Source organism: Echiichthys vipera, assembly GCF_963691815.1.
Source record: "Echiichthys vipera genome assembly, chromosome: 18".
Classification (NCBI taxonomy): domain Eukaryota; kingdom Metazoa; phylum Chordata; class Actinopteri; order Perciformes; family Trachinidae; genus Echiichthys; species Echiichthys vipera.
In genome coordinates, this window is record NC_139843.1 from 3048023 (window position 1) to 3068082 (window position 20060).

Genomic DNA, 20060 nt, shown 5'->3' on the forward strand with positions numbered 1-20060 from the left:
GATCATGATTGGTTTAGAGGACTAACGTCGGCTGAGCGTGTTTGTTTTACTTTGTTTGTGACTCTTAAAGTTAAAGAGACTCTTAAAGTTCCTCCCTGTTCCCTGAACCAGTCCTGCATCAGGATGATCACTTAAGAGTCTGCGATCTGGATCCTGACGGTTAAACACGTCCCTGTTCGTACACAACGCAAACTAAACACCAACATCTGTGTCTTTTTAAAGCTCTGGGGCTGAAATGTTGCTCCACGGCAAAAAAAACACAACAAAAAAGCGTTTTTTTCTCCGTGCTCTCAGGTGCATTTGGGTGTTAGTGTGTGTAAAAGGCCTTGAACTTGACCTGAAGGTGTGTGTGTGTGTGTGTGTGTGTGTGTCCCGGGGTGAACAGAGGACTCAGAGGGCGACACACACGCACGGGTGTTTGAGGCACACGGGGAGGATGCCCTTGTTGATTTGGTGAAACTCCACCAGCTGCAGGAGGTCGATGAAGAGAGTCAGGCCGTCGTCCATGGTGAAGTACTTCCTGCCTCCGTCCTCGCACTGCACACATCACCAAGGCAACCACATGTGCATTCATTATTAGTCATTCTGCATCTTTTTGGGGTGGTTTTGCATCTATTTTAAGACATTTTGCATCTTTTTGTGGTTGTTTTTCATACCTAGAGTCAGTTTTTGTCTAATTTTTCGTCATTTTGTGTTTACCTGTGGTTAAATGGTTTTCTAAGGGCGCACTCACACTGTCCTTCCGTATCGCGCCCCGGACTTTAGGGTCTTTGAACCCCCCCTCCCTCTCCCCCCTCCAGGCCCGTTTGGACTCACACTACCTGGGCCTCGGAGAATGCTTCTTGCTGCCTATACGTCATCACGCCGTAACACGTCACACGCATTGATGACGTCATGGCGATGCGTGGCTTTGTTTCCAGATCTTTCCGTAGACCTCAGAGTTTTTGTGCGTCTTGTCGACTGTTTTTGAATCTTTTCATCGACCAAATCTGCAGTAAACACTCCACCTCCGCATCACACCAACGTGAACCTTTCGCCGCCATTGTTTGAAATGTCCGCGCATGCTCCCTCCTTCTTTTTTCTACGTCCCAACAGGCGCACAGGAAATGACCTCAGAACCGTCGTAGGCCTCGTGCTCGTACACGTGCGCACGCTCGTGCTCGTACATGTGCAAACGTGCTTTACTAAAGCCCACCTCTCTCAAACGGGCCGTGGACGTCCAGCTGGCCACAGTTATGCGCGGAGTGGTTGCACTCACACTGGTCAAACGCACTAGGCTTTATCCGAAAAACCTGTTTTGGCGTGGTGCGGAAGGACGGTGTGAGTGCGCCCTAAGTGGTCATTTAGTTTCTCTCTGTGGTCATTTTATGTCCATTTTTAGTTGTTTTGTACATCTTTGTAATCGTTTTGCATCTATTTTCAGTCCTTTAGCATCTTGTTGTGATCATTTTACATCTATTTAGGATCATATTGTGTCTCTATGTGGTTGTTCTGTGTTGATTTTCAGGTATTTAGCACTTCTCTGTGGTCGTTTTGCATCCCTACAGTCATCTCGTGTGTCTTTTTCGTTTAAATTTTGTGTGTGGATTACAGCAGCATTGTATGAGTCAGGCCCCTGACCTTATGGGCCCCTGAGCCAGTGCCCGGTCGGCCCATTCGCTGATCCATCCCTGTAAACAGTTTATGTAAACGTGTATATGTGTGTTTGTTTTCTGAAACAATGGAGAGAAGGAAGAGGACTCACAGGGATCACCAGGTAGTGTTTGGTCTTCAGCTTGTAACACAGCGAGAGGACGAAGCACTGAGCGTGCTGCTGGCTCTCACGGATCAGGAACATCCTGCACACAAACGTGGGAGCGACACTTCAGACGCTGGCGTCTCAACACTGGACGGCAGTTTCCTGGAAAATGCAAAACAAACAGAAGCAGCTCTCCTCTCTCTGTCCCCAGCTCCTCCCTTCATACGGGAACATGCACGAGTGTTAGAGAGGGAACGTTTCTCAACACTTCAAGTTTCTCTTTGTGGCAATTTTACATCAACTTTTAGCTGTTTTTAGTCTTTCTGCATCTTTTTATGGTGGTTTTGCATCTATTTTTAGTTATTTTGCATCTATTTTTAGTTATTTTGCATCTATTTTTAGTCATTTTGCATCTTTTTTTAGTCTTTTTGCATCTATTTTTAGTCTTTTTGCATCTTTTTGTGGTGGTTTGCATCTATTTTTAGTTATTTTGCATCTATTTTTAGTCATTTTGCATCTTTTTGTGGGGGTTTGCATCTATTTTTAGTCATTTTGCATCTTTTTGTGGTGGTTTTGCATCTATTTTTAGTCATTTTGCATCTTTTTGTGGTGGTTTAGCATCTATTTTTTAGTAATTTTGCATCTTTTTGTGCTGGTTTAGCATCTATTTTTAGTAATTTTGCATCTTTTTGTGCTGGTTTTGCATCAATTTTGAGTCATTTGCATCTTTTTGTGGTGGTTTGGCATCTATTTTTAGTCATTTTAACATGTCTATGTGGTCATTTTGCATCCCTTTAGTCGTGTTTTGTCCTTTGTGGTCATTTGGGTCGTTTTTCCAGTCCAGTTTTCTCCCAGAACACTTACATTAAAAGATGATGAACGATTATAATGTGATATTTTTGACCAAAATCCTCATAAATAAACATCCTCCTGCAGGTTTAACGTGCATTTTCACATGGAAACATACTGTGGAGCACTGATCAGCGTGTTTAGTGTTAAATAATGAACTCAGCCCTGAGGTGTTCACTGCAGCGCCTGCACTCACCCGTCCACCAGGCCCTGCTTCTCTATCAGCCTCTGCGTCTCCTTCCTGGACACGCCTCCATGAAACCAGGGCTGGGACTTGTGGATGGCTACGGACAAACAGATAAAGAGGAAGTGAGCAAAGACACTGTGGGGTTCATCTGAGACCTACAGGAGCTCTGGCTCAGGACCCCGGTGGTCCCCTCTCAGCTGGACTTACAGGATGGCGTGGCACCAGAGTTGAGGTTGGGCAGACTGCACCTCAGGGCCTCTCTCCTCTGCGTCAGGGAAGAGAAGCAGAAACAACATCAGCGTTTTACAGCACGGCATTTTAGGCAGAGACTCAAGGGCAAAAACAGATTTTCATGCACCAATGTTGAGATTTGGGGCTATTTCTCTCCCTAACACGGTTTCTCTCAGACTGGTGGAGATAAAACATTTATTTTCCTTCACTTAAGTCGGCAGATTCTGTCCCGTTGTGTTTCCCTGGTAGCAGCCAATAGCGTTGGGCGTTACTGGTTGCCAGGGTTGTCTGTTGTTGGGTGCAGCTACTGTAGGCTGGCACTGGGTGAAATGAAGTTTGCCGATCCTGCAGCTGCTTGGGAGGCTCAGTGAAGGGGGCGTTCTTTGTCCCAGCAGCTGAGTGAGCGGAGACGGGCAACAACCAGAGTCACTATAGGCCGAGCATTCACTCCATGGACTGAGAGAAAGGAGAGGAACGCCATTCAAACGCACGCCCACATGGCTACGCTGCTCCTTGATGCTAACATCACTTTCATCTGCACTTAGCTGCAACGGCTAACGCTAACGGCTAACGCTAACCGTCAGTCAAACTCCTCTAATCCTTGTTTTGATGCTGTGGTTTTCTGGAGGGGACGGGTTCAAACAGGCTCAAACAGACTCCGGTCTCCTGGAGCTACTGGGCCGGGTCTGACCAACCTGGCAACCCCACTGCTGGACTTATTTTTTGTTGTTGTGACGACGATCTTGAGACACTAGATGGAGCTGTTCTGCTCGTTCTACACATTCAACTTTTAAGTAAATGAATCGTCAGGTTTCCAGAATACGTATGAAACCTGATCGTGCCGACATATAAACACCTGACCACACTCAGAACCTCCTCTGTGGTCGTTCTCGCCACAGTCGGCGTCTCCATGACGTCATTTTGCCGTAACAACACACGACAGATGTTGGAAACACTACCGGTGTTTCACGACCGTGTGAACTCTGTAATAAACACATTACCCGTGAAGTGAATCTCAACCCTACGGCGCTCTAGCCGTGCATGATGAGTGCCTCTCTATCACTCTTTTTATTCCTCCCCCTCTTCCCTTCCTCCTCCCTCCCTCTCCCCCCGGTCCCCACCCTCCAGGCTTGTCCCTCCTCCCTCCCTCTCCCCCGGTCCACACCCTCCAGGCTTGTCCCTCCTCCCTCTCGGCGCTCTGGGCCTCCGTCGGGTTCTGGATGACCCGTCCGCCGGCCTTCCCGGAGAAGTCCATGGCCACCAGGCTCGCCTCCGACCTTGACTGCTCACACAGAGAAACAAACGGCGTGTGAGAGTGTGTGTGTGTGTGTGTGTGTGTGTGTGTGTGTGACGGCAGAACACGTGAGGACGACACCACAGAAAAAGATTCCTCCGCTGCGTCAACACCGTGATCTCACCTTTCCCTCCGTCAGTCTGGATCCCTCCAGGCTCCGCGGGGCCGACTTGGATAACTGGTAGTTGCACTGGAGCTGCTTCCCGTGCTGAACACACACAAACAGAAACACACACCATGAGATCGGACCGTCTACAGAGGCTGTTCGTTTACGTTTTAGGTAATAACAATAATAATAATGATGCTGATGATGATGATGATGATGATGATGAAGATGATGACCTTGAACAGCCTGAAAGCCGACGTCCAACACGTTCGTATCTGTTCGTTCTCAGCGCACAAGATCTTCAGGTCCTGAACACGGATGGGATTCCTGCAGGGCTGCACACACACACACACACACGCACACACACACACACACACACACGCATAGACACACACACAGACACACACACACACACACGCGCACGCAAACAGGCACACAGAAACACGCATGCAGGCACAGACGCAGACACACACACGTACGCAAACATGCACGCAGACACACACAGACACACACACACGCACGCAGACACGCACGCACACACACACTCGCACACACGCACAAACGCAGACACACACACGTACGCAAACATGCACGCAGACACACACAGACACACGTGCAGACACACACACGGACACGCACGCACACACGCAGACACACACACACACACACACATACACACACGCAGACACACACACACTCGCAAGCACGCACAGACGCAGACACACACACGTACGCAAACATGCACGCAGACACACACAAACACACGCACGCACGCACACACGCAGACACACACGCACGCAAACGCGCACGCACACACACGCAGACACACACACAAACGCGCACATGCAGACACGCACATGCAGACACACGCACACACACACACCCTCAGGTCACACAGTTCTCTTCATTGTTCGGTTTGAGGCAGTCTTTCCTCCCTGTACCTTGATGCAGAAGGTGAAGTCCGCGGGCGCTCCGTACAGTTTACGGCTGTTCACCACGGTGTACACGTTCAGGTCGTCCAGGTCCGCCACGTACTGCAGGTGTCGAGGCTCCTGGTGCCACACACACACACACACACACACACACACACACACACACACACACACACACACACACACACACACACACACACACACACACACACACACACACACACACACACACACACACACACACACACACACACACACACACACACACACACACACACACACACACACACACACACACACACACACAGGTTTGACGAACACTGCTCACACATCTAAAGTCTCGCTGGTTCTGGTTCTGTCTGACAGACTCTGGCCGACCTTGGAGGAGCCTTTGGTGGAGCAGTAGAGTCCGGAGCGGCGGAGGAAGAAGTAGACCTTCTTCCAGGCTTTGCGGCTGGACTCTTTCACCTGCAGGAAGCCCTGAATCTCTGGACACGTCCCCGACCTCAGCAGGTTCTGAGGAACACAGAGATGAAGATTAAGAAAGTCAGAACCACCTTCTCCTGCAGTACGAGTGTGCGGTTCTGCTCTATTCTAAACTGGACTAGTGTAATATTTCTGCACTCTGGGGTCCAGAAACAGTGTTGAAGGTCTTTTAGACTAATGACAACATTAGCACCAATGGGCTCCTTCCTTTGGGACTGACTTTGGTAATCCACTGTAATGGACTTTACTATGAGAGGAGCTGGTACAGGGGCCAGTAGGTAAGTCTTTGAAACACTCTTTAATAAACTCTGGCTTCACTAACTACGCTGATGATGCTTTGTTGTGTGTGTAGGGACTCTTCTCATGCTGCTGCAGAGGTTTCTCTTTTATCGAAGTGTACTAACGATCAGTGCCGATGACACATAAATGACACATGGACTAAAGAAAGTAAAGAACTCCCGCAGCAGGAGTCCGCCTTAGCAACACACGTCTGCCGTCTTAAAGTCAAATTCCACCGCAAAATCATCCCAGGGTCTTTTTCTGCACTTACAAACATCGAATAATCCATGGAGATAGTTTTCTATTAACAGAGAAATCCTGTAGAGATGCTAACAGCCGGACGTGGCTAACAGTGATTAGCTCGGGGCAGTACGGTGAAGGCATTCAAAGGTCTTTTTTAACCACTAATGCTGCTGAAAATAACAGCAAACCTCTGCAGCAGCATGAGAAGAGTCCCTACACACACAACACAAAGCACCATTGGGCTCCTTCCTTTGGGATTGACTTTGGTAATCCACTGTAATGGACTTTACTATGAGAGGAGCTGGTACAGGGGCCAGTAGGTAAGTCTTTAAAACACTCTTTAATAAACTCTGGCTTCACTAACGACGCTGTTGCTGCTTTGTTGTGTGTGTAGGGACTCTTCTCATGCTGCTGCAGAGGTTTGCTGTTATTTTCAGCAGCATTAGTGGTTAAAAAAGACCTTTGAATGCCTTCACCGTGCTGCCCCGAGCTAATCAGTGTTAGCGACTGTCCTGGATTTCTACGTTTAGAGTTGTTACATGAAAAAAACTGTCTCCATGGATTATTAGAGGTATGTAAGTGCCTGTAAGTCCACTTTAATGCTCTTGGCCCTTATACAACTTTACAATTTAACAGCTTTTTTCATGTTGACCACCTCGATGTGGCGTCTGCTGTCGACCTGCTGTTACACACTGCAGCGTTTCAGCCTCGGTGTTTGTCTGCATAAATGTAACCCGGTGCTGCTCGTTCGTTCATTTGCTCATCTGTCGTTGTGACTGAGTCCTGACCTGAATGAGCTCCGATGACGTCATCCCCTTGCTGACATCAGCGCTGTCGGAGATCATGCTCTCTGGGAAGAAGAGCTGAGAGACGGAGGGACAGAGGAGGAGGTCGTTAAGACAGAACAAGCTTCACCTCATCATCAGGACTCTGATCTTCAGCGTGCGGGTGAAACACCACACCGCACCACGCTCCTTTGTTTAACCCGTACTCAGATGCGTCGTTAGGGTTCGGACACAGCCTCGTGTAAAGTGCCGGTCATGCAAAGTTTACCACGTGTGCACAAAACCAACAACAGGTGAGCTCAGAGACAGAGATCCTGCCGAGTCTCTGTTTGCATCTGTGTGCAAATGACTGAAGAGCTCAACTGCAGATCCTTTAGTTGATGCATCTGCAGCCATTTTGAATTATTGATGAATCGTTTCAAGTTCAAGTCGTTCAACAGTCTTCGGCGTTTTACGTAAATGATCTAAAAGTGGGAGATTTTGCACGGTCATCCCTGTTTTCATGACAGGAAATCCATTTTTTATTCAAACTTTCCGTCCACGTTACTTTTGTGATGCCACAGCTGAACTACAGGAATATAGAAAGTGACGCTCCAGTGTCGTCACAGGTATTTTACAGCTGCAATGACGTTGCAGAGACGCTGAAAGACCCAGAAACACTGACCAATCAGAGCAGACGGGGCTTTTTCAGGAGCGTTTCTTAAAGAGACAGGCGCTAAAAACGGAGCGTTTCTTAAAGAGACAGGCGCTAAAAACGGAGCGTTTCTTAAAGAGACAGGCGCTAAAAACGGAGCGTTCCTTAAAGAGACAGGCGCTAAAAACAGAGCGTTTCTTAAAGAGACAGGCGCTATAAACGGAGCGTTCCTTAAAGAGACAGGCGCTAAAAACGGAGCGTTTCTTAAAGAGACAGGCGCTAAAAACGGAGCGTTTCTTAAAGGGACAGGCGCTAAAAACAGAGCGTTTCTTAAAGAGACAGGCGCTAAAAACGGAGTGTTTCTTAAAGAGACAGGCGCTAAAAACAGAGCGTTTCTTAAAGAGACAGGCGCTAAAAACAGAGCGTTTCTTAAAGAGACAGGCGCTAAAAACAGAGTGTTCCTTAAAGAGACAGGCGCTAAAAACGGAGCGTTTCAGACAGAAGGTGAACGCAGGTGTATTCAGACGGACAGGAGGAGGAAAATAATGTGTTTTTAGAACATTAAAGCGTTTATTAACGTAGCAAAATGTTATTTCTGAAGAAGGAACACAACAACTTCCGTGTCAGTGCTTCGGACTTTGAGGTCGCCCCAGCAAATGTACGCTGGATGTACAAAAATAAAGGTTTGAAGCAAAACATTTATCCAAGAAGAATCTGTATTGTGTTGGGTTAATTACATCAGACTGGACGCCGTGAGATACTGCTTTACAGGGACACGCTCTTATCTGAAGGTAAGAGCTGTGATAAGGAACATAAAATACATTTAAGTACTTAAAAACGAGCAGAATCTGGGCTTTGAATAAACTGTAGTATCCTGTTTGCATGAGGAAGTCGGATGCATTTCTCAGGCGCCACATAAAGGAAGTTTGAACCCGGTTTTATGAGCGTGACTCAGTGACGCGTCTGGTGGCGGTGCGGTTGTACTTTACAGGACGGCGTCCATCAAAACCGGTTTTTAATGTGAGCTGTCGCCTCTGATTAACAGCACGCCAACGAATCTGATGTCATGAAGCACCCGAGGCATCGAGTCGACACGTCTGCACCAGCACGCAACCTTCGACTCATTTAACTTCTCCATCGTCATCGTTCGCAGTTAAATGTCGATGAGGTTTAACCACGCCCCCCATCGCAGCAACTTCCTGTTTGATCCAAACAGGAAGTGGCAAAAAGCGTCAGTTCTCCAAGTGTTTTGGATTTCATAACAGAGCAGTTTCTCATTGAGCCCCATGTTAAACAGGCCGTTTACACAGCATCATTAAACCTGTTTAAGGACAAAAGAACATTCTAGTCTGTGTGTTTAGCTCAGATCTCCATGACAACACTGAGGGGGAGGGGCTAGTTTTTATTTTATTGGAGGTTAAAGTTGATTAATAATTAGGGGCGTGGCCTCTTGAGTGACAGCTAGCCTCTGGCCCTCACTTCTCCTAGGAGGTAAACGTCAGCCAGATGGACGTACGCCCCTCCCCCCAACGTCACATACATGCCCTTTTTTGGTCAAAGGAAATGAGGCGGAGTCAAAGACAAGATGGCGACTCCCGTAGGCGAGGACGACTGGATCAAGTTAGGAGAACGGACCCAGACGGAGACGCTACGCTGCTCACCATCGGTTTCCTGAAGAACTCGTACTTGGCGTAGTTTTTGCAGAAAACGAACCTCGTGTCGCCTTTGAGGGACCAGGTCGCCTGAACCTCCAGCACGACCTCGTGGTCTTCCAGGCATCTCTCTGAGGACACAGCAGAACATTTAATCGCAGGTGTTTTTATACCGTTTTAAAAAGAAATGTGTCCGTAGCGCAGCCGTACCCAGGCCGAGGGTGGGGTGGAGCTCCAGGAGCGCCCAGTTCTCCTGGTCGCTGCAGTGAGCCGTCTGCACCAACATGTGACACACGTCTCTGGCCGTCGCTCCTCGGGACACCCACACCGACCGGCTGTGGCTGTCCTCGCCATACACCTTTATCAGCTGGAAGAGCAGGAAGCAACAACACTATGGTGATTTAATGAAAAACACACAACAACACAACAAACACTCTGCAGACAACATGAAACAACCACGATAAAGATCATTTCACAAACACAACATTAAGCTTTAATAATGATCATAATGTAATCTGTTTTTAAAGATTCCTCTGGTACGACGTGTGAAGACGTCTTTAGGAATAATTAGGACGACTAAAGCAGAAGTTCCCCTTAAATGAAAGCTGTGGGAGCTCAGGTCTGTGGAGGGAACGCACCTGGAAAACACTTAAAAATACAGAAAAGTCACAAAGCAACAAACCTGAGCGTCATTTATTCAGATACAGTCCTGTTGTTGCTTTGGATCGGGTCAAAAATAATAATTATATATAATAACAATCAGCATTTCCATGGGACTTTTAGTGGTTAGAATTTTAAGTGTGTCGTGTAGTGTCTTGTGTCTTGTCGTGTCTTGTGTCGTGTCTTGTGTCTTGTGTCTTGTTGTGTCTTGTCTTGTGTAGTGTCTTGTGTCTTGTCCTGTCTTGTGTCGTGTCTTGTGTCTTGTTGTGTCTTGTCTTGTGTAGTGTCTTGTGTCTTGTCCTGTCTTGTGTCTTGTGTCGTGTCTTGTGTAGTGTCTTGTGTCTTGTCCTGTCTTGTGTCGTGTCTTGTGTCTTGTTGTGTCTTGTCTTGTGTCTTGTGTCTTGTCCTGTCTTGTGTCTTGTGTCGTGTCTTGTGTCTTGTCGTGTCCTGTCATGTCTTGTGTCGTGTCTTGTGTCTTGTGTCTTGTCGTGTCTTGTGTCTTGTCGTGTCTTGTCGTGTCTTGTGTCGTGTCTTGTGTCGTGTCTTGTGTCTTGTGTCTTGTTGTGTCTTGTCTTGTGTAGTGTCTTGTGTCTTGTCCTGTCTTGTGTCTTGTGTCGTGTCTTGTGTCTTGTCGTGTCCTGTCATGTCTTGTGTCGTGTCTTGTGTCTTGTCGTGTCTTGTGTCTTGTGTCTTGTCGTGTCTTGTGTCTTGTCGTGTCTTGTCGTGTCTTGTGTCTTGTCGTGTCTTGTGTCGTGTCTTGTGTCTTGTGTCTTGTTGTGTCGTGTCTTGTGTAGTGTCTTGTGTCTTGTCCTGTCTTGTGTCGTGTCTTGTGTCTTGTTGTGTCTTGTCTTGTGTAGTGTCTTGTGTCTTGTCCTGTCTTGTGTCTTGTGTCGTGTCTTGTGTAGTGTCTTGTGTCTTGTCCTGTCTTGTGTCGTGTCTTGTGTCTTGTTGTGTCTTGTCTTGTGTAGTGTCTTGTGTCTTGTCCTGTCTTGTGTCTTGTGTCGTGTCTTGTGTCTTGTCGTGTCCTGTCATGTCTTGTGTCGTGTCTTGTGTCTTGTGTCTTGTCGTGTCTTGTGTCTTGTCGTGTCTTGTCGTGTCTTGTGTCGTGTCTTGTGTCTTGTGTCGTGTCTTGTGTCTTGTCGTGTCTTGTCGTGTGTAGTGTCTTGTGTCTTGTCGTGTCTTGTCGTGTCTTGTGTCTTGTGTCGTGTCTTGTTGTGTCTTGTGTCGTGTCTTGTGTCTTGTCCTGTCTTGTGTCTTGTGTCGTGTCTTGTGTCGTGTCTTGTGTCTTGTCGTGTCTTGTGTCGTGTCTTGTGTCTTGTCGTGTCTTGTGTCGTGTCTTGTGTCTTGTTGTGTCTTGTGTCGTGTCTTGTGTCTTGTCGTGTCTTGTGTCTTGTGTCGTGTCTTGTGTCTTGTCGTGTCTTGTGTCTTGTGTCCTGTCTTGTGTCTTGTCGTGTCTTGTGTCGTGTCTTGTGCCTTGTGTCGTGTCTTGTGTCTTGTCATGTCTTGTATTGTGTCGTGTCTTGTGTCGTGTCTTGTGTCTTGTCATGTCTTGTATTGTGTCGTGTCGTGTCTTGTGTCGTGTCTTGTTGTGTCGTGTCTTGTGTCGTGTCGTGTCTTGTCTTGTGTCGTGTCGTGTCTTGTGTCTTGTCGTGTCTTGTGTCGTGTCTTGTTGTGTCATGTTGTGTCTTGTGTCGTGTCGTGTCGCATCTAGTCGTGTTGTGTCGTGTTGTGTCATTTTGTGTCATGTTGTGTCGTGTCGTATCGCATCGCGTCGTGTCGTGTTGTGTCTTGTATCTTGTGTCGTGTCGCGTCTTGTGTCGTGTCTCGTTGTGTCATGTTGTGTCTTGTGTCGTGTCGTGTCTTGTCGTGTCTTGTCTTGTGTCTTGTCGTGTCGTGTATTGTTGTGTTGTGTCTTGTCTTGTCGTGTATTGTTGTGTTGTCTCTTGTGTCGTGTCGTGTATTGTTGTGTTGTCTCTTGTGTCGTGTCGTGTCGTGTTGTGTTGTGTCTTGTCGTGTCGTGTATTGTTGTGCTGTCTCTTGTGTCGTGTCGACAGAGCAGGTTTTAATCTGAGTAACTGAAAACACAACATAGTTTCCACAGCTGGCATCAACCTGGAAACAGACAAAACAAAACAAGAAGCCAAGACGCTGCCAGCCACATAAAAAATAAATGAAAACATTGAAAAAAAATACTGTTTTCTTCAACATATCTTCCAAAAAAGGTTTTAATATTGCTGCGTATCAGAAAACGTGATAAATATCGGCCAACCGATAAATCTGTGGAGCTCTGACAGGAAACAACAAATGATTTAATATAAAACTCAGTCATACGCTGTCTGACAGGAAACACACTCATAACTCATGTTTCATGTTTCATGTTTTCTCTGTGTCTGACAAAAGAATAGATCCAAAACCACCTCAAAAAGATGCAAAATGACTAAAAATAGATGCAAAACCACCACAAAAAGATGCAAAATGACTAAAAATAGATGCAAAACCACCACCAAAAGATGCAAAATGACTAAAAATAGATGCAAAACCACCACAAAAAGATGCAAAATGACTAAAAATAGAGTCACACGCTGTCTTGTAGGGAAACAAACTCATGTTTCATGTCTTCTCTGTGTCTGTTCAGGATGAAGATGCGAAGAAGAGCAGCCGTGTGTGTTCACGGATGCTGCGGTGGCAGCGGCGGCTGCAGTGGCAGCGGCGGCTGCAGTGGCAGCGGCGGCTGCAGTGGCAGCGGCGGCTGCAGTGGCGGCGGCGGTGACCGGGTGCAGGTTATTCAGGGGTCAGGACGTTCTCTGGAGCGTGACACAACGTCTGGATCCAGCGCCCGAAGAAAAACAAACCCGTCCGACCAGAAATCTACGTCTGTCAATCAGCAAGTCCTGACTGGTTGAACAAGTGCCGACGTCAGTCAGGACAAGTAATGGGTGAGAACCAACCGGGGGGGGGGGCAGGTTACGGGGGAGGAACATTCCTTCAGTGGGAAACTCACGGTTCAATATCCGGTCAGTCCACTTTGACTTCAGAGGGGTTTATTAAAGAGCAGTGGAGGAGCAGGAAAGTGTTTCTGTTTGGGACGTGAAGCGAACGACGCGTGACGACAGAAAAACACTCGATACTCAAACAAACGTTGGGAGGATTTCACTTAATCAGCTGATTCGGACCAAACTCTGACCTGCAGACACGTTTAACAGGTGTGACAGCAGCGTGCACAGAGATGAACAAAGAGTGAAGGAACAACAAGAGACTGAACTAGTGGCTCTTTAATAAAGGATTAATGATGTGTGTGTGTGTGTGTGTGTGTGTGTTCATGCAAAACTATTATTACAGAACGTTTAAGTTTGTGTTCCCAACGAAGGAGTGAGATTCACTCACAGACTAAAGAACAATCATCTGTGTCACGGGTGGATTACTGCACGGGCACGCCGAGCACAGGGCCCAAAAACACAAACTAAAAACGACCACAGAGACAAAAGAATGACTATAGGGCTGCAACATGACCACGAAGAGATGCTAAATGACTGAAAATAGATGCAAAACCATCACAAAAAGATGCAAAATGACTAAAAATAGATGCAAAACCACCACAAAAAGATGCAAAATGACTAAAAATAGATGCAAAACCATCACAAAAAGATGCAAAATGTCTAAAAATAGATGCAAAACCAGCAGAAAAAGATGCAAAATGACTAAAAATAGATGCAAAACCACCACAAAAGATACAAAATGACTAAAAATAGATGCAAAACCACCACAAAAAGATGCAAAATGACTAAAAATAGATACAAAACCACCACCAAAAGATGTAAAATGACTAAAAATAGATGCAAAACCACCACAAAAAGATGCAAAATGACTAAAAATAGATGCAAAACCACCACAAAGACATTTAAAACAACTGGAAATGGAGGTAAAATGATGACAAAGAGAAACTAAATGACTAAAAGTTGCCTCTTTGAATTCAAGAGGGCCAGGGGGGGGGGGGGCTCTTACATGTCGGTGCCCAGGGGCTCGTATTCTTAGAATACGTCCGTGGCTGCTGTCATCCTTTCTGTTGTAATTACAGACGTGTTTGTTCTGGCAGCGTCTGCGCAGACACGGTAACACAGCTCTCCGTCAGTCACCTGAACTGTCTGCAAACAAGTCCCGGCACATTTAGCTGATCCCCTGTCAGCGCGGCGCTCAGGCCGCTGTGATGGGATTAACGCCACAGGTGTGATTTACCCAAACCAGAGGACACAACCGTTCTGCTTTTCTCACCGTCACGTAAACACACGCAGAGATGAAAACCTTATTCAGCGCGTGATCAGGTCGGGTGTGACTGAACTGCATCCTCATTCACCGGCTTTTTGGACTTTTTGTATTTTTTTAAGAGGGTTCCTGGTTCGAATCCCGGCTGCGGCCCTTCTGTGTGGCGTTTGCATGTTGTCCCCGTGTCTGCGTGGGTTTTCTCCGGGTTCTCCGGTTTCCTCCCACAGTCCAAAGACGTGCAGGTGTTCGGTTCATTGATGACTCTAAATCACCCGTAGGTGTGAATGGTTGTCTGTCTCTGTTCGTCTCTATGTGTCCTGTGATAGACTGGCGTCCTGTCCTCACCGCCTCACGCCCAATGTAAAACAACAGCCATATATTCTCTACATTTGGTTGAAATTAATTTAATTAATGTTTAAATAAAAAATAAATAAAGAGCTAAATAGTAAAATACTGTTCTATAAAAAGTGTTTTAATATTGCTGCGTATCAGAAAACGTGATAAATATCGGCCGACCGATCAATCTGTCGAGCTCTGACAGGAAACAACAAATGATTTAATATAAAACTCTGAGTCAGAAGCTGTCTGACAGGAAACACACTCATAACTCATGTTTCATGGTTCATGTCTTCTCTGTGTCTGACAAAAAAATAGATGCAAAACCTCCACAAAAATATACAAAATGACTAAAAATAGATGCAAAACCACCTCAAAAAGATGCAAAATGACTAAAAATAGATGCAAAACCACCTCAAAAAGATGCAAAATGACTAAAAATAGATGCAAAATGACTAAAAATAGATGCAAAACCACCTAAAAAAGATGCAAAATGACTAAAAAAAGATGCAAAACCACCTCAAACAGTTGCAAAATGACTAAAAATAGATGCAAAACCACCTCAAAAAGATGCAAAATGACTAAAAAAAGATGCAAAACCACCTCAAACAGTTGCAAAATGACTAAAAATAGATGCAAAACCACCTCAAAAAGATGCAAAATGACTAAAAAAAGATGCAAAACCACCTCAAACAGATGCAAAATGACTAAAAATAGATGCAAAACCACCACAAAAAGATGCAAAATGACAAAAAAAAGATGCAAAACAATCACAGAGACGGGTGCACCCCGCCTCAGGCCCAATGTCAGCTGGGGTCGGCTCCAGAGCGGATTGTCAGGTCTCTGGAGCTTTTACAGCCAAAGACCCAGAGACGTTAATAACGGTGCATAATAACGTTGTTTTAAGGTTAATAAAAAGATGTAGGACAGATTGCTACAGATACACCTGTTGCTTTAAATGTAACCTCTGACGTTGCTGATGACAAACGGAGCAGATCTTTTGTAGTTTGTGCACGGATGAGTCGTTAAACTTATCAGAAGTTGATAAACAATCACAAACATATCATGAAGGACGACATGATGCTGCTTTAGTGTCTGCTGTGCTCTGGACTCACGTGTTTGTTGGTGGACGGCGGGGGAAGTGAGCCCATGAGCACCGGGGACTTGTTGGGGCTGCACAGCTCTGGGAAAGGGTTGGGGATGGATGGGACGGAGGAGGAGAACGACTCTTTGGGCCTGTTCAGAGACAGAAACACACGAAGAAAGAGGGTCAGAAGCAGCAAACACCGACCACAGAGACACGTTGATTCTATCATACAGTATAAATATATATATCTATAATATATGTATCCTACAAAAAAAACAAAGAAATAGATCCAAAAACACCTCAAACAGATACAAAATGACTAAAAAAAGATGCAAAACCACCACAAAAAGATGCTAAATGACTAAAAATAGATGCAAAACCACCAGAAAAAGATGCTAAATGACTAAAAATAGATGCAAACCAACACAAAAAGATGCCAAATGACTAAAAATAGATGCAAAACCACCACAAAAAGATGCAAAATGACTAAAAAAGATGCAAAACCACCACAAAAAGATGCAAAATTACTAAAAATAGATGCAAAACCACCACAAAAAGGTGCAAAATGACTAAAAATAGATGCAAAACCACCACAAAACTGCATTTTACGGTCCGAAAACCAGCCAGTTTCTGTGTAATGTGTAACCACCGTGTTCTCTTTCTCTGCATTATGTGAAACCTGACGTAAAACAGTGCTTTCTTTGTCTTCACTGATGAAGAAAAGTCGACGTAACTGAAACAGAAACGGTGTCTCTGACGGCAGAGCGCACTTTGATCATGTGCCTCCAGAGTCTCGTCGCCTGAACAGAAACTTCCTCGCAGACTTTTGTCCCGTTGAGTCATCGACTTGAGTCAATATGCACCTTCAGAGGATTATTGACTCGTGTCCACTGTGCACACTGAGCGCCCTGCCCCCGGGTGAGTAATGACGCGGGCCGCACCTGTTCACGGTGATGAGGATGGGCTGGGAGCGCCGCACGGACGGGGAGTCGGCCACCAGGGGCGCCAGAGTCAGGGTGGAGCTGCCCAACAGCGTCTCCTCTTCCCCTCCGGGGGTCTCCATCATCTCCGAGCTCTCGAACACTTCTGTCCAGGAGCCTGCCACCTCCATCATGTTACCTGAGGGGGGAGAGGGGAGAGGGGAGTCAAACCTGCCGCTCCGCAGAGAAACACGCGTGCAAACACTTCATAATAATAGATAACACACAGACGAGTCACTGAGAGCTGCTCCTCTGCAGGAATATGTTGCTTTAAACACACTCAAGCACTAATTCAAGGTACTTCAAAGACAAATAACAGCGCTGGTGTTGCCTTCTTTACAATATTCTTAATTTTTTATTGTAAAGTTACAACTTTATCAAGCTGTAACTAAAAATAGATGCAAAACCACCAAAAAAAGATGCAAAATGACTCAAAATAGATGCAAAACCACCACAAAAAGATGCAAAATGACTAAAAATAGATGCAAAACACCACAAAAAGATGCAAAATGACTAAAAATAGATGCAAAACACCACAAAAAGATGCAAAATGACTAAAAAATAGATGCAAAACACCACAAAAAGAGGCAAAATGACTAAAAATAGATGCAAAACACCACAAAAAGAGGCAAAATGACTAAAAATAGATGCAAAACACCACAAAAAGAGGCAAAATGACTAAGAATAGATGCAAAACCACCACAAAAAGATGCAAAATGACTAAAAATAGATGCAAAACCACCACAAAAAGATGCAAAATACATTTAGTTAAAGTGTAGTTCCGGCGTAAAATCATCCCAGGGTCTTTTTTGACACTTACACTCATCAGATAATCCATAGAGACAGTTTTTTTCGTGTAACAACTATTAACGGAGAAATTTGATAGAGTCGCTAACAGCCGGACGTGGCTAACAGTGATTAGCTCGGGGCAGCACGGTGAAGGCATTCAAAGGTCTTTTTTAACCACTAATGCTGCTGAAAATAACAGCAAACCTCTGCAGCAGCATGAGAAGAGTCCCTACACACACAACAAAGCAGCATCAGCGTAGTTAGTGAAGCCAGAGTTTATTAAAGAGTGTTTTAAAGACTTACCTACTGGCCCCTGTACCAGCTCCTCTCATAGTAAAGTCCATCGCAGTGGAAGGAGCCCATTGCTGCTTTGTTGTGTGTGTGTGTGTGTGTGTGTGTGTGTGTGTGTGTGTGTGTGTGTGTGTGTGTGTGTGTGTGCGTGTGTGTGTGTGTGTGTGTGTGTGTGTGTGTGGATATTCAGGTTTGTAGTATTCCTCGGGCTCCGCGCCACACAGAAGAATCTATTTGCAGTAACGAAAGTGTGACTCATGCGTTGTTGTTTTCCTCCTCGCATTGTTTCGCGTGACGCGGTGAGTTGTTATTAAATCATCATTAAAGTCAACGTCACAAACATAGCTCTACGTGTTTGTTATGTTTCACTGAGGCGACACGGAGGTCTGCTTCAGACAATCCTCTCATCTTCAGCCTCTTATCCGGGGTCGGGTCTCGGGGTCAGCAGCTTTAGCAGGGGACCCCAAACTTCCCTTTCCCGGGCCACATTAACCAGCTCTAACTGGGGGATCCTGAGGCGTTCCCAGGCCAGTGTGGAGATCTAATCTCTCCACCTGGTCCTGGGTCTTCCCCGAGGCCTCCTCCCAGCTGGACGTGCCTGGAACACCTCCCTAGGGAGGCGCCCAGGGTTCATCCTTACCAGATGATCCTGAACCACCTCAACTGGCTCCTTTCAACGCAAAGGAGCAGCGGCTCTACTCCGAGTTCCTCACGGATGCTGAACTTCTCCCCCTCTCTCTAAGGGAGACTCCAGACCCCCTCCTGAGGAAACACATTTCACACGCTTGGACCTGGACCTGGTTCTTTGGGTCCTGACCCAGCTTTCATGACCACAGGTGAGGGTAGGAACCAGGACTGAGCGGTAGATCCAGAGCTTTGTCTTCCTCAGCTCTCTTTTGGTCACAACGGTGCGGTAGAGCGACTGCAGCTCCGCCCCCGCTGCTCCGATTCTCCAGCCAAACTCACGCTCCATCGTCCCCTCACTCGTGAACAAGACCCCGAGGTCCTTGAACTCCTTCACTTGGGAGTTTAGATCACTAAAGTCTATTCTATTGTAATACTTTTTCCTAACAGCGTCCTGAAGACGAGGGGTGCAGATCAGCTGCCCTCAGGTTCAGAGACATCAGCACTGGATGGGTAACATTACCTGCCTTACAGCAGTTAGTTAGTGGTTAGTGGTTTAATCTCCCGTGAAGGAGTGGAACCAGTTTAAAAGTGTGTGCAAACAGGCGTTCATGTGCAGAGAGGGGAAAAGATTCACCATGACACCAACGTCACATACAACCGGTCTTCTCACGCGAGCCGGTAATAACAAGGCAAACGTCCCAGTGACGGGCTGGATGGATATTTTGATTTATCGTCTCATTTAAGTATTCAGATGATGCTTTATTCAGCCCCAACTACAACAATACTGTGTTATTGTCACATTGGACGAAGAAAAGCAAAAAACCCTCACGATCTAGAGGCTGGAGTGAGGGAATATTTGGCTTTTTTGCTTCATTAAAGCGTTAAAATGATTAATAAATGATCTAAAGTTCAACATATCTGCCTCATTACGACTAAAACAAACAGCTGAAGTTATTTGACTAGTTGTTTTAAGTGAGAACAAACTAAATTATGAAGCAGGCAATGATAAGAGTCCTGTATATGGATAACCTGAGATATATATAATATTACACAGTGTGCTTAATAACAGTGTGCTTTAAACCCTTAAAAGCTGTATTAGTAAATACATAATTACTATTATACCTCTGCAACATTTAGTCTCATACAAATGTAAACAAAGGATGGAGCAGACTCACTCCTGGTGGCTTTAAAACCTTTAAATCTACGCTAACACACATTATAGGCGCAGCGCCGAAACCTCGTACCGGAAATAAGTAAATTTACTCCTATTTCACCAATAAAGCTCCGATGACGTTGAAAAGCTTTTATTTTGTAGATACTAACCTAAAGATTAATTCGGCTAACTTCGGCTACGACACGTCTTAATATGAGCTTTGTATTGGCGGTTGAATCCGTGCTGCACCTGTCGGGAGGAGCGTGTTCGCACCTGCGGACGACGCTCAAACTTACCCGTAAACTGAGTGTGGTCCGTGGGGCAGGTGTTAGCTGTCCGCCATCCCCGAAGTGCTGCTCTGGAAGTTTTTGGTGTTTTTCTTTCTTCTTGTGTTGGAAAAACAGAAACAGGATCCGGAGACACAGCAGGAGCAGGAGCCGAAGAGCCGACACCGCGGTCCG

At 46.0% G+C, this 20060-nt stretch overlaps 1 protein-coding gene across 1 annotated transcript in view; it reads right to left on the reverse strand.

Annotated features, from left to right (window-relative positions):
* grb7 (growth factor receptor bound protein 7) overlaps positions 1-20043 on the reverse strand; it is a 21242-nt gene extending 1199 nt beyond the window's left edge. The window contains exons 1-15 of the mRNA XM_083932662.1: positions 19896-20043; positions 16701-16878; positions 15788-15908; positions 9627-9783; positions 9426-9547; positions 7134-7208; positions 5716-5853; positions 5347-5457; positions 4642-4740; positions 4424-4507; positions 4171-4287; positions 2982-3039; positions 2784-2871; positions 1745-1838; positions 1-537 (exon numbers count right to left, since the gene is read on the reverse strand). The exon at positions 1-537 is cut by the window's left edge and continues 1199 nt beyond it. Of these exons, the coding sequence (XP_083788788.1) occupies positions 391-537; positions 1745-1838; positions 2784-2871; positions 2982-3039; positions 4171-4287; positions 4424-4507; positions 4642-4740; positions 5347-5457; positions 5716-5853; positions 7134-7208; positions 9426-9547; positions 9627-9783; positions 15788-15908; positions 16701-16873 (1584 nt within the window). The 5' untranslated portion in view covers positions 16874-16878; positions 19896-20043 and the 3' untranslated portion in view covers positions 1-390. The remainder of the gene's footprint in view (positions 538-1744; positions 1839-2783; positions 2872-2981; positions 3040-4170; positions 4288-4423; positions 4508-4641; positions 4741-5346; positions 5458-5715; positions 5854-7133; positions 7209-9425; positions 9548-9626; positions 9784-15787; positions 15909-16700; positions 16879-19895) is intronic.
* Positions 20044-20060: the final 17 nt, after the last annotated feature.